The following is a 14,587-nucleotide window of genomic DNA, read 5'->3' as shown; positions in this document are numbered from 1 at the left end:
ATACTCAGTGTTAGCCAGTTAATTGCTAGTATGATCGCGTACGCCACTCGGCACAAGTACTTACAAATCAAATGAAAGTCAGTCTTCTTTAATTTCTTTCTTCCGTATAATTAAAGATAAGAGAGCCTTAAGTTAACACCTACTTATACAGGGGACTAGAATACAGCGCGCAGCAGCGGCGCGTCCATATAACTCGATTACCACCGGCTTGTCTATTGTTGTTGACAGTTAAGCACTTTTCCTAAAGTCCTTAAGAATGCTAGATTAACTCGGGCTTGCTTAATATTGGGCGCATCGCCACATATATGCTGCAAGTAGATAAAAAAGCGGCCAAGTGCGAGTCGGACTCGCCCATGAATGGTTCCGTACCATTTATGACGTATTAAAAAAAACTACTTACTAGATCTCGTTATCGAAGTTTGCATGGTAATGTGCATCATATATTTTTCTTAGTTTTATCATTCTCCTATTTTAGAAGTTATAGGGGGGGGGGGACACATTTTACCACTTTAGAAGTGTCTCTCTCGTCAAAAATGTTTAGTAAAATTCCGAATGAGCTAAGAAATACAGGTGACATATGATTAAGTCATTTTAAAGTAAATTATTTAAAATTTTAGTAGACAAAGCATATTGTAGTGTAAGTGAATTTTTGTTATATGATTATTAATGGTAACTGTGAATACCTAAATGAAAAATTGTGCGCCTTACGGCACAACGTAGTCATACATTGATGATGTACATATATGACACCTGTAGGGCTAAGATGGTCGACTCTTTATCATTTGTCACCATGTCTGTCACGTTCTAACAAATATGTAAGCGCGAAAGTGACAGGCATAGTGACAAGTGATAAAAATGGAACCATGATGCCACCGCTGTACTGATGAAATAATTTTGACTTTTGAAAAATGTACTACTCTCTACAAAAAAAAACTACTTTCTTTTGGAACACCAAACGTAGGTACCTACTTTTATTTAACTTTTACATTGTCAGGATTGAACTCGTTAGCTGAAAAGCTTCAATAGTTATGACCTCTAAATCAAAAAGTGGAGAATCGAAGATACTTTTTATTGTTATATTTATATCTCATGAGATCGAGGTCAGCATCTAATTCCAAATCGTGCATTAATAAAATGGCATGACCTTCCTCCGGCTCGATCCAGACTGTCGTAAGTATGAACGACGTGTGAGCCCGCGACGCCTGCGCCGCGCGTTTCCGAACAATAGATCGCTCAATGTCGCACAAGCTCACGAAAACTTACGAAAGCCAGCCTCACGTCAATCCATTGCTGTAGACCAAGCTATCTGTATCAATTTAAACAATAGTAGACTTTATCTCAAAGCTCTAAGACCTAAGCTGTGCTATTGATAAGTTGGTGAACCTGTAGATGGTTCGCTGACAGTGTTGTAATGTCTGCAGCAACTTCGATACAGATTGAGCCTGGAGCGAATCGTTAGTAATCATCATTACTGGACCTTATATCATTTGTCGTCATTTTATCAGTTATCTATACTTTGTAATACTTGCGTCCTTGTGCAAATGTTTTTAGTCTGTGACTTTTTTTATAGCCGATATGGTTACACATTACACAGGCATAATATAAAGGATACATTCTGATTATGATTGCAGCGTTGCAGCAGCAGGAAACAACAACTTTACTGTCAAATTCCTTGATAAACTCCGTTTAGGATGTTCAACGTCGTTAATGTTTTATCCAGAAAATGGACAGTGACATAGCCCGGTTTCCGTTGGTGCAACGCTACTAAAGTCGTAATCTTAACTGTCACGATGTTTGTCGACAAATCTCCACAGTAATTACGACTAAACTATGAGACTACATAAAATTTAATATAATATTTAATCGTTCATAACGCATAATATTTATGTCATAAACTCATGTAGTTACATACCTATAAAGTATAAACTAAGCACCCAGGACTTAAATAAAGTGCTATGGCAAAACGTACCTATTATATTGAGTACCAAACTGTACGGTAAAAACCATAAACATGAACTCAGCGCAATGTTTGTTTATTAGTATGCAGGCCGCAACATCTTCAGATTCTTGCCCAATGCCCAACCTTAGAGGTCAACGACCATAATTTCGTGCGGGTAAAAGCTCCATAAAACGTAATGCACGTCTGATTCCCATATCTGTAGGTTTTGTAACAATCGTGCCTTTTCTGGGTAGCTTTCTTACCTATTTATAAACTCGATCTAATGAATTTAAATATGAGAGGACTAGTCGCGCAACATGGTAGAAACATTTGACAGAAGCATTAGGATCAAAATGATAAAAGCGCGTATTCTAATTACCTACCCAATAAAATACATACAAGGTACCCGTGAACATTGCGAGACATTTTAACTAAGCATTCCTGATAATATTTAGAAACTAAAATGTCATATAAAATTTTCTGGATTAGGCCTAGTTTCAGAGATAATTAAATGTTTTTCAAAATCATTCTTTCGCCATAAGTCGATTCAAAACACATTTTTGACTGCGGTATTGCCACTTTGAGGTCTAGTCTGGACATACCTATTGATAGACATCGAAAAATTAAAAAATTGTATTCGAGAGGCTACCCCCAAATAAAAATAAAAACTTTTTAGTTAATTTTAGGTTATGTGTTTATCAATAAAAATTACGTTTTATGTACAGGAGTGTTAAAAAAAAGGGAAAAAAACGACTATCACAAAAAGTCATATAACATTTTTTGCTTCTGTTGCCATTCCTGAATGCACCGTTAAAATCTCTCGTAATGCTCACGTCACGGGCACCTTGTATAATAATTTATAATCAAGATGGAAAAAAGTTTCACTTGATCCACCTTGATTTTTTTATGTTGTGATAAATTGTGATTTATTTTTGACCAACTTGTCTCTTCAATTCAACCTAATTTCCATATTACACTCGTTAAATTTGAATAAGCACAAGTTTTTAAAGCTACTCATTTTCAATGCGCGCAGCTTGCTGCTAAATATCTGTTTCAAATAGTAACCTACTAAAATACATTTTCTGCGTAGAACATCAGCAGATAAGTATTCTGTTCACGTATGACCCTTGTCGGTTAAGGTCCTATTGCACGTATAAGTAGCTATGGCGCTCAACGAAAGCAATTGGAAGTAGGTACTAGTTTCACATTATGATAACAAAAATGATGATAGCAATGCCGAAACTAGTATTTAGGTCAGTGTATTGCAAAATAAGATTGAATATAACTTTATGAATGATTAGCTGTAAGCTTGTATAATAAAGAATCGAGTCGGCCGCAAAAATGTAGCGCAGCCAATAGATCGAAAGTTGTGTCGCTGGAGTTGTCAACCTTGGCATTTGAGCGGGTTCCGGGCCGGGTGACCGATCGGTGAACGTGAACCGAGAACAAAAAGAAACAGCCAACTATGACTTGCTTTAATATTATTCGGTAATTTATTTATATACATTAACTAGAATATGTTATTTTGACAACATCTACCCAAAGCATGATCAGTGCGTGAGACTTTATACAGATAGGATAGGCCGATTATGGTAGAAATAGATAAAACTGGTGTACGATTCTTTTACATCAGGAACAATAAGTTGACAGGCAACAAAATAATATTGAATAAATACTCATTCTGTAATAGATTTCCGGGACTGTAGGTACCAATTTCACTTACGGGTATTATACTGCTGTGAAGATAATAAATCGAGAAAGAAAACTTCATAGGCTTTTTAAAACCGGAACTAAACTGTCGATTACAGTTTCCTGGTACTTTGTGTTGCTTAGCAGGAAATAACGAGTGTATGCTAACAGGAATGTGTATGAAATAAGGAGATACATTATCATACTTTGTTGGGTCAATCTTATTTGTTCTGTTTATGAATAGTTGTGTAACAATACTAACAATATATTAATCGGGGTCTCTCGCCAGCTATGATGACTACACTGGGAAATATTCTCGTCGAGCACGTTACGAAAGAAACTAAGCACATTGCAATGCAATAAATTAAACTATTAACGATCCATTTACAGATTTTTTTTAATGACTTGTTTAACATTGCGGACATGTTACTCATTATTACTTAAAAAGAAAAACATCATCATATTGTTACCGTTATAAACGGAATACCTATAATTCAATCCATTATTTAGGTATACCTGGAAATGTTATATGCGCAATGTTTTTTTGTCATTTTGTTACCAAATATCCACACTTTCACTCTGTAATCGTGTGGAACTAATTCACATGGTTTTCACTTCATGAGACATACGGTATGAGCAGTTATTATGTCATAATTATGTGTTTTTATTGTAATATGTTTAAGTAACTTATATATTTTTGGATTGGCATGTCATAGGTACGCGTACAATAAAATTGTAACCCATAGGCCTCATTTGATTCCTCTGATCTCTATATTCACCTACCTTCTTAAGTCAATCAGTAACAAATTATATCTGTCTTTAGCTACGTATTTCTAATTAAACTTTACACGCCGCAGACATAACAGTGTGTCTATGTTTAATCGTTCTAATAACCAAGGAAGTATTTAAGCTCTTGAACGATCCACGACAAAAAACAGCATGGAATCTCGATACGATGACCCTATGGTGCGGTGACGCCGGGCCGAAAAAACGGGTGATGTCATACGCAACATAACGCGAGTTCACGTAATCGGTGAACTTTACTGTTATTCACCACCCACTGGAGATATAGTGTAATGTGTATATGTGTACATCCGTTTCTTACGGTATGACAAATAGTCGTCATTACAATTGCTGAGTTTAATATAAATAGGTTGATAGGTATGTGTGAACAATTTATTGGTTATTTTTATCGCCTTTTCTTGTATTGTGATTCACTTTTATGCATTACATTAGAATTGAATTGAGAAACTCACTTTATCAAGATTAGTTTGTGGTTCGATATAGGAATTTGTATATGTTAAATGTCTACCTGTTATTATTAATTCTTACTCGTTGTTTGCTATAATAGCGAATCGAAAAACTATGAATAGTTTGATCGTAAGGTCGTGACGTACCTATTACATATATTATAAACCGATCCTTCGAACATATATACATATTCGTCTTAGTAGAAACGGACGCGGTTTTCTATAGTTGTATCGTGTAATGGCTCGTTAAATCTACGAAACGACACTGATTTATATGTGAGTTATTTATGTATGTATTCTGGATGATATATACTGACCTGCCGCCATAAATTTCGTTGGCGAGCGGCGTGAGCTCGTCGTCGGAGTTGTCGCTGCCCTCCTCGCGGCGCTTGCCGCCTGAAGTCGCCATCTTTCACCACTCTGGAAACAAAATACTATCGTAAACACACAAAGCAAGACTTTATTTTTCATAAAGATTAACTGGTGTTTTTGGTACGAGTATATGTATTGTATCAGTCACTTGCGAGCACACCAGAGACAGCAACGGAGTTGATAGCAGTCGCCGTGGCCGAATCGGCCGTAGAGTTATTAATATGTATTGTTAGCGCTATAGGCATTTTTTGTTTAGTTTAGAAAATCATATAATGCAGTGTTCTTACATAAATATACACCACATATACATTAAAATATATTATAAACGTTTTCTTATTTTCATTTATAAAAGTACACTCAGCTGCGAAAGTGCATACACATTTTGAGCGGATTTCATTCAAACATATAATACAAATGTATAAATTCCAAACGAAATCCACCGCAACTACATAAGGTGCTAACAAATTACCTACCAATATTTTTACAGCTGATCTGATAGTACAGTCAAGTGTGAACATATGGGTGCACACGACTTACCCAAAAATACATCGCATAGCTATGGGACATGTTTTTGAGCAACTTTTGTGCACCTGTATTTTAGCACTTGACTGTAATCGGCTCCTGGAGTATATTTATGTTTGAAATGTTATATGTCTGTTAATGTTTTTTTTATCGAAAAAATTAAAAATAAAATTGCTATTTAAAAACACCTTCTTAATTAGATCATTAAATGAGACCTCATTGAATAGATTCTAGAACCTCTTTGACCTAACACTTAACTGGTCACTTCACGTGCCTCCGAACCATAATGAATGAAAATTAAAACAATCAATTGAGTGTTCAACATCTTATCAGGTTAAATGCACACGATGATTATTTTTAGATATATTTTTTTGTACAGTAAAAAAACAAAACAATGATATGAAAAGTTTGTGGATTTCTATTTAAAATTAATTGTTTTAATGTACTGTACATTCTCCATCCGCCATCTCTTAAAATATCGGTAGATAATATGTTAGCAGCTTATATATTATGTACTTAACTAACAATCGCCCGAGTGTTAACTACAGCTACAGCTATCGTTGCAACTTCATTTAAAAGACTTCAACGCGCACAAAGTTCAATGGGTATCAAGATTTATTATATTAACTAGGCCAACTTTATAAAGACGAGAACGCTGCGCAAATAGATGTTGATATTTGAGTATTACGCAAACTTAACCAATTTCGTAATAAAATACATATTTTTTGGAAAATGAGCAAATCTTCGACTGCGCTCAGGTCAAGAGCTGTAAATAACTATGACTTCAAATTAAAAGTAGAATAAAATTATTACCGGGCTATGAGGTCACAATACTCATAAAAGACGACTTACCGGGTTAATTACTATTATAGCCACATGCCATATGTATTTTTCATTGACATATCGTTCCTATTTTTTCCATGATCAGCAAGTAGTTATGTCACGTTAAGAATAATGGACTAATGATGCACTCAAATAAAACTTGCAGAAGATTTTATACTTTATTGTAAAAGGAAGAAAAATCTGTCATCACGACTACGACGACTTTCCATATAGAAAAGAATCAGTGCCACGCCCAACGTACCGCTACACGAATTCATTTCATTTGCGTGCTCGTGATAACTAACTCACGTAAGGACTTGCATTAAAAAGCAACCCTGGGTATTTCCAGTATTATTTTAGGGTACATTGACTACGTACCCCAAATTCTAACTTTGTCACATTTCGTCTTCACCCTCAGCTCAGGACATTTCGCTCATGTTTACCTACACGTTCGGGATTTCTAGGCGATCTGTTTATACGTAGTTATTAAAAACCCTCATGATCAATAGATACACAGTGATCGAATGTAGGTACATAATAATATGCTTACTTTAAATGACTGTTAATATTTTCCAAGTATTGTTCGTTCTACCGGCTACGGAACATTAGGTACCTACAATGATTGCTCTTGTCCGGTTTTCATGTTTGTTCCTAATTTTTTAGTAATTTCATGATTGAGTCAGTTCCAAGTTTCTTGTCTACAATTTCGTCTGCGATTGACTGTTATCATTCCACTGGATTTATAAAACGCACGAGCAGCGTTCACCCGTAAAGTTTCATGCTACTAGTTAATTACAAAATTAATAAGAACAATTGCAGAATTGCACCAAGGCCAAATGGGGTAAGTACAACTTAAAAGGCAAGTTGCTACACCCAAAAATTTAGGTAAAGCGAAATAAATTCGTTTTAATATCCCTAGGCGCTCTTTTTCCTCCTCAGTCATTTAAGTGCACTTAATAGCAAAGTGCCATCTATGATATCGATACTTTCGAGGGCACCTAAAAGAACATTAAATCAGAGCGCTGCCTACGTAAGGATAGGTAGATACTTCTATCCGGAATCTTTGCTTTGATGATAATCTCTTGGCTTAATAAGTCTACAAAATCTAACAAAAACTCTGCTTTCTATCATTCTTAAAAAACAACAAAAAAGTTGTGAGCGCACTTTGATAGAATTGATGTGCAGGATGCAGGCGCAGGGCTCGGCGTAAGAGTGCCACGAAGGATTTTGGTTTATGTCGTCGGAAATAAAATCATATCCTTGCTCAACAAAATAGTAGTTTTAATTTACCACAAATAACACTACATTTCGTATACGTCAAAGCACGATGTACATTGATTAAAATGTCACATATTTAAATAATAAAGTAGGGAGTGACTTCATGGAGAGCCATATATCGAACAGAGAGGAGATCAAAGACAAACCGGATAGGTTTTATGGAGCGGTATCATAGAGAAGAAAAATAGGTGTTGCCTGTTTATATTGATAGACAATACCAAAGAATATAATACTCACTAGGAGGACAATACATAAACACAACACACAACAACAACAATGCTGCTGCAATGCTGATTCTAACAAGAATGCTGGATTGAAGTTCCACTTAACCATTGTTTTGTACAAATACCGTCATGAAAAACCATGCAAAATGCAACCAACAAACTTAAAGCTATATCGGCCGATGTATCGCTCGCGTGAATCACGTCCAGAGATGTTGCATTCCGCGCACCGCGATCCCTGACCTTGCCGGTCAACCACCCTACTCACCATTGCTGAGAATTTACTCAATTCTTTATATAGGTACTATGTAAGCTAGTCCTTGCTCGACGCCCCGGCTTGTAGGCGCCATTGCTTAACAAAGAATATAGAGAAGAAATGTGATATTAAACATTTATTTCAGTTCGCAAATCTGGTGGATTACCGATTTAATCACTAAGCACCCAAAGCTTGCCCGACTGCGGCAAATATTTTTATCACTCATACACAACACGTGTTAGGGTGAGGTTTTCCATTTGTCTTTGAACTTAATGATTCTTTGAAGGAACTCAAAGCTCATTAATTACCTATAACTTATCTTACCTTACCATTCCTGATCTTACCTAATTGTTGATTTTACCAGAATACCTAAACCAAATCTTGCAAATCATCGCTCGCCTTCCATATACTCCGCCTACTCTAATACGATGAAGATAGTTATTAGCGATATCTTTCTTAAGCAGTAGGAGAGCAGAAACGACATTCGATTTAAAGATTGGAACTTGATTTGACATCACTCTCAGTGGACTTCGTTGGCCATAATATGCAAGTGCGGGGGAGACGCCCCGGGAAGTCAAACTTGTATCAAATCGAGATCAGATTTTTAAAGTCAGGATGCCGCTTCAGGGTCCGCAAGGTCAGCGACTCCCAGTCGTGCCGGACAATGGGCTCGCCCTCGCAAACATATAGGCAGATAAGCGCCTAGTTAATGTACCTAGACTCTACAGCGACTTAAGACGAAAGTGGAGGACCCGCGCGAAATTGCCTTTTCATACAAACGTTGTCCTCATTTTCCTCTCTGGATATTAACATTATTGAATATATTTTGACACAATTTATTGTATATCGACCACGGCCATGCCCCTGCGTTTGATTTTTTTCGAATTTTAAATTATTATAAGAGTTTAGAGCATTTAAAAAAAATTATGGAAACGCTCCTAATTTATACAATAATCAAGAAATAGAAAACGTAGGGGCATAGCTATTGTTAATGTACACCAAATGCTGTACAAAAATCCATAACGTCAATATCCAGAGAGGAAAATGAGGACAACGTTTGTATGGAGAAGCCATCCCCTTTCCTCTTAATAATATGGGGGCCGATTTTTAAACTTCGAGCGCTCGATTTCGTCACTCGAAAATCTGTGGAAAACGGCGAATTGATATTTTTGAAATACGAGCAATAGAGATTGGGAATCTAGTGGTATTGACCACTCGTTTTCAATTCTGTTAGTGTAATTTAAATGCCTAGTAGTGGATATATATTAAAGGAAGCCGTACGAAATTGAGCGCCCGAAATTCAAAAATCGGCCCCCAGATCGTACATGGACTTTATGCCTATGAGCAAAGGGTTTGAAAATGATAAGTTAAATGGATTACTTACTGGTGGTACTAGTCCGAGTGTGTCTTAGAGAGCAAAAGCTATTTTCTTTACTGTATTCTTAAAGGTATACTTATCTACTACTTTGTTTGAAACATACATATTTTATCCAGTACGTGTTTAAGCCAGATTAAAATACATTAATTCTCTTTTTGATTTGCTATAAGTATTTGACGAGGGAACTAAAACCGATGAGAGCGTACGACCTGCCAAAAATTAGAACTTTAAAATTTCCTACTAAAATGTTATCAATTATCATATAATGTGTCAATGGAATAACGAATGTTAACTAAGTTGGCTATATTAGTTATATCATTTATAAGACTCGGAGAGATCGGAGCAATTATTTTGTCGATACCTATCGTAGGGACCTGATAAAGTCAGACCAAGACAAGTTTGCATCGATTTTGATGGCACACGCAATGCCAGTGTTATTTTAAACGTCAAACTATGAAATTATGACGTATAAATAACACTTGCACTGCGTGTGCTATCAAAATCATTGTAGAATTGTCTTGATCTGACTCTACAACTGTGGCCAGAAGCTTTCAGTCATATTGCGCATAGGGAATTGCTGGTAGAGACACTAAATAATAGTCTAACATCAATGATTAAACACAAAAAGTAGATAACTGAACGACCTTTACAAATTTATGACAATAAATCGTTCACTTATCAAGTAAGTGTAACAAAGTCGCTTAAGTCTCCTAGCTTAGCGGCGAGTTCGGCCTGGCGCGAGGTCCCGTGTTCACTTTCACTGCTGATGGCCGCCAGCTGGCCACGCGTTTACATCGCTTACCAAGTGCAAGCGAAAAGAACTCTAAGAAAAAACCAACGTAGCTGTGAACTCAAAATACATTAAATCTACGCTTATCCAGAGAACCGCACTTATACTGGAAGTTCTTAGCGTTTGATTCGCCTTAACTCTGTAAGTAAGATTATTTCTTCCCCCCGCACCTTCGCCCCGCTCCTCTCCCATCGATACAGCCTTCGACTCAGTGCCGGATTAAGAAATTTTGATGCCCTAAGCATTTCTAGATCTTGGTGCCCCCTCTGCCTAGGCTCATCCAGATTACATTGACAACATTGTTTTTTTTTTCAATTCATTTGTATTTTCAATCCATTACTAATTTTATCAAGGAAATTGACAGTGCTGCAGCAGTAACGTTGCAACAGTAATGCTGGTGCAGTCGCCATCCTAATGTCACCTTTATCAAAGCATGCGTGAACTAAATGACTGAAATTATCTATATCTATGATTGTGTACTTGCCTTCCCGGCTAACTATGTGATTAAAACCTGCTTTGGTTCACTTCACAAATAAACCCTAGAAGTAACATGACCAAAAGTAACCCGAAAGTTACATAAGGACTGAGGCCCAGAGGCAATTGTAAATTCGTATGTGCGACAGGGAGACAACACGTCGAACGTGGTTCACGGTTGACACTCAGTTGTTTCTACCGTGGCGGGCAATCGTGCGAGGCCGAAGGCCGAACTGCAGGATAGCAGTGCTTGGAATTGAACCAATGGTGGAAATAGTAAAAAAACGAATCCAACGGCCATACTCATAAGGTTGAAGATCCGGAGTGCCCACTTGGCGCTTCCGAGCAAGACCTCAAGGCGGAGTTGGGAGAGAGCTGGGTTTTGTGACTGAAAAAATAGCCAGTGTAAGCGAGGACTAAGGTCGAGCTCCACACAGGGTTGAAAAGAGAGCTTTTCTGAGAAGCGCATTCATGTGAGGCCAAAGGTCGAGCTTCAGCAGGGCCGAACTCTGGCAAGAATCTTTGGCCAAGTGTCTTAAAAAACTAAGTCGAAAGCTGAGCTCTTCATAAGGCTGAAAGCGCGGTCCGATCGGCGCTTTTACGTATGAGGCCAAAGGCCACGCTGCAAGAAAGCAGAACTTGGAATTGACAAATTGTGTGAATGAGGCCGAAGGCTGAGGTCCTCATAAGGTTAGACGCCCGGGGAGTCTTATGGCGGCGCGCTATAAAAAAAAACCAATGGCGAATTGTAAACAAGGCATAATGCACAGCCACGAGAGACTAAAAGCCTGGATTTGGATCTGGACACATTTGGCTTAAGGCTAACTTTTACGTAAAGTAAAAAGCCGAGTATGAATAAGACCTAACGAAATCGAACCAATTTTATCATGGCTCTCCTGCTGCTCGGCATTTGGCCTCGCTCAAAAGGGCACTTGATTAGAGTTAGTTGCAGCCGATGAAATAGGCGTTTCGAACCGAAGAATTTCTTTGGCAGGATTGGCCCCTAGGAGTTAGGACCCAAGGGTTGATTTAGTTAAAAAGTGGAGCCACCAAGTTTTGTAGTGTACATTTTTAGAGGAGGGGGTGGGCTCTCAACTTTACTCGTACCTTGATATCTACATCAGTTAAGCTAGTAGGCTATGTTTGGTATCGTTTTCGTATAAATCGGGAATGCCGAACTCATTTACGAGTATGGTATCACATTGACACCATTCCGAAGTAGAAACATGTAAAATTTTCATTTTTTTTTTATATTCCTCTTCACGCTTCAACCGCTGAACCAATTTAGTTGAAATTTGGTATAGAGATGATTAGTTTAGTCCCAAGAAAGGACAGCATAATTTTAATCTAAAAAAATCATCGCTAAGGATGTGTAAAGGAGGGTGGAAGTTTATGTGGGGAATCAATAACCGCTGCACCTATTTGAATGAAATGTGGTATGATCTATATTTTAGATTTTGTCGACAATGAGAACAAACGTAACTTAGAATCTAAACTTAAACAGTTATTGACCTCCGACTGACCGACTTCGCCGAAGCTAAAATAAACCTGAATCAAAAATCTGGGTGGCATCACTTTTTAATTACATCTTAGGAAACCAAATATTAATTCTGCTAAAGGAAACCTTTGGTTCAAATAAAACCGTATGCTTTTGGTTTTCGACCTTCGAGGGGCCCCGAACCTGCACTTTAGCCTTTGATTCCGTCATCAGTTTTTTATAATAAAACTTTGACAATTAGTTCGCACGAGCTTGGCCGTGTGCAATACGTCGCAAACCAATCTGGTGTGCAAGAGCTCGGGCAGCATGAGTGACAAATTCCGATCCTCGAAAATCTGTTAAGACTTCGGTGCAAAGCCGAAGGCCGAGTTGCAAGAGAGCGAAATTCGGACACGACATAATTATAAATTAAGACAAAAGTGTAGATCTACTATTAAATTCGACACTGAAGGCTGAAGAACAAGCTCCACGTAGGGTTGAAGACGAGTAGATTTCTAAAACTGAGCTCTACGTTGTGTGTAAGGCCCTTTGGCCCAAAGGCTGACAGATTTGCAGAATGCCGGAAATCAAAAATCAACCACGAACCAATAGGTAAAGTATGATGAAAAAATCAGCATATTGCAAGCCTGATGGAATGGGCCCTCGTAGGGGCAAAGGCCTGCGTTGGAGACGCACTTACGTGCCCTATACACGACGCACAAAGTTTCATGTACAAACTACCCGTTTTTTTTTCCACGATTTTGGTGCCCCCCTAGACGTGGTGCCCTAAGCAAGTGCTTATTTTGCTTAATGGTTAATCCGGCACTGCTTCGACTGCGCAACACTGCCTTACATTCGTTAAGCTACATGTACGGTTTATGCGGGGATTGCTTTTATGGAGGGTAGAGGTGAGGAGAACAATCTAATATGTAAATGAAGAGTGTCCATCAAAAAACCTTAAATAGGTAGCGCCACGATGCATCCCGAACAAATTTTTGATTTTGATTAAAAATATCAAATCACTGGCAGCGCATTTGTCTCCTTCAATAACGTTTAAGTTCATGTCCTTGTGCTACCCTAGCGCCACCGGAGAGATTTCAAACTATTATTTACAGCTGCCAGCTGGACACTTTAGCAACAGTTCTTCTATACGAGATTGTTCTCCTTACCTCTACCCGCCATAATTGCTTTGTTAAATGGCTTGTCGGAAATGTTTTTGATGCAATAGTTACGTTTCACGTTGTAGATTGGAGTCTGCTGAGAATGGAATGTTGTACGTTGGCTTTATCCCGCTTAGATCGTTCCTCTTGCAGGTCGATATTATTTTACAGCACTAGTTACAATTGGGTACTTGACACATGTTGAATATTATAACAAAATTTAGCTAAATGGGTAGAAAATGAGCCATCCAATATAAAAAATGGGTTGATGAAAAAGGATACCATTCGATTCCTTAAATTTGATTTAAAAATAAATTGTATGACAACTATATACATAAACGCAATATTTCCATAATATTTGTCGGAATTTTCTTGATCTTCCATACATTTAGGACAGACTAATGTAATGTGTACATTACAATATCATTTTGTTAGAGGCGTTTCAATCGTCGAGTGCGAGTGTCAGACTAACTCTCATTTCTTACCTTGGTGTTGCTTAAATGCCATGAATCCTATATAGACATTTGATCCTAAGGAAGATCAAGATCGATTGACACTATTTACAAAAAACTGTCAAGTAGCCAATTTTGAAATTAATCACACATTGAACTCAAATTAATGTCAGTTTTGTTTTCCAATATATAAAAACTTGAAAAAAACTCCTATTGTGCCTATGTGGCATGTCACAGTCAAGGTATAAAATATCGACACAGACGTGACAGACGCAGTGCCAAATAGGGTGAAGTGCCTATTGTGCACAACACCTTAATGTATGGGCAAGCAGGACTGTACAATTTATGTTACTTCCGTATATAGAGTAAGTAATTTTTTTGCGCAGTTATGAAAATCAACGCATTTCAAAATTTTATGAAAATTGCGCTATACTGCCTCCTATGCTCAAGTTCAAGACGCAGCTGTTTTTATGTAGCTTCACATACACACATAGACCGCAGCATGTA

General features: G+C 37.6%; 1 protein-coding gene across 3 annotated transcripts in view; it reads right to left on the bottom strand.

The window, feature by feature from the left end:
• LOC133517819 (chitin synthase chs-2) overlaps nucleotides 1-14,587 on the bottom strand; it is a 39,547-nt gene that overhangs the window by 18,704 nt on the left and 6,256 nt on the right. For all 3 annotated transcript variants that reach the window (XM_061851251.1, XM_061851252.1, XM_061851253.1), the window contains exon 2: nucleotides 5,196-5,298. In XM_061851251.1, the coding sequence (XP_061707235.1) occupies nucleotides 5,196-5,287 (92 nt within the window). In that variant the 5' untranslated portion in view covers nucleotides 5,288-5,298. The remainder of the gene's footprint in view (nucleotides 1-5,195; nucleotides 5,299-14,587) is intronic.

This window comes from Cydia pomonella, chromosome 5, assembly GCF_033807575.1.
Source record: "Cydia pomonella isolate Wapato2018A chromosome 5, ilCydPomo1, whole genome shotgun sequence".
NCBI lineage: Eukaryota > Metazoa > Arthropoda > Insecta > Lepidoptera > Tortricidae > Cydia > Cydia pomonella.
This window is presented reverse-complemented; position numbering and strand designations above follow the sequence as displayed.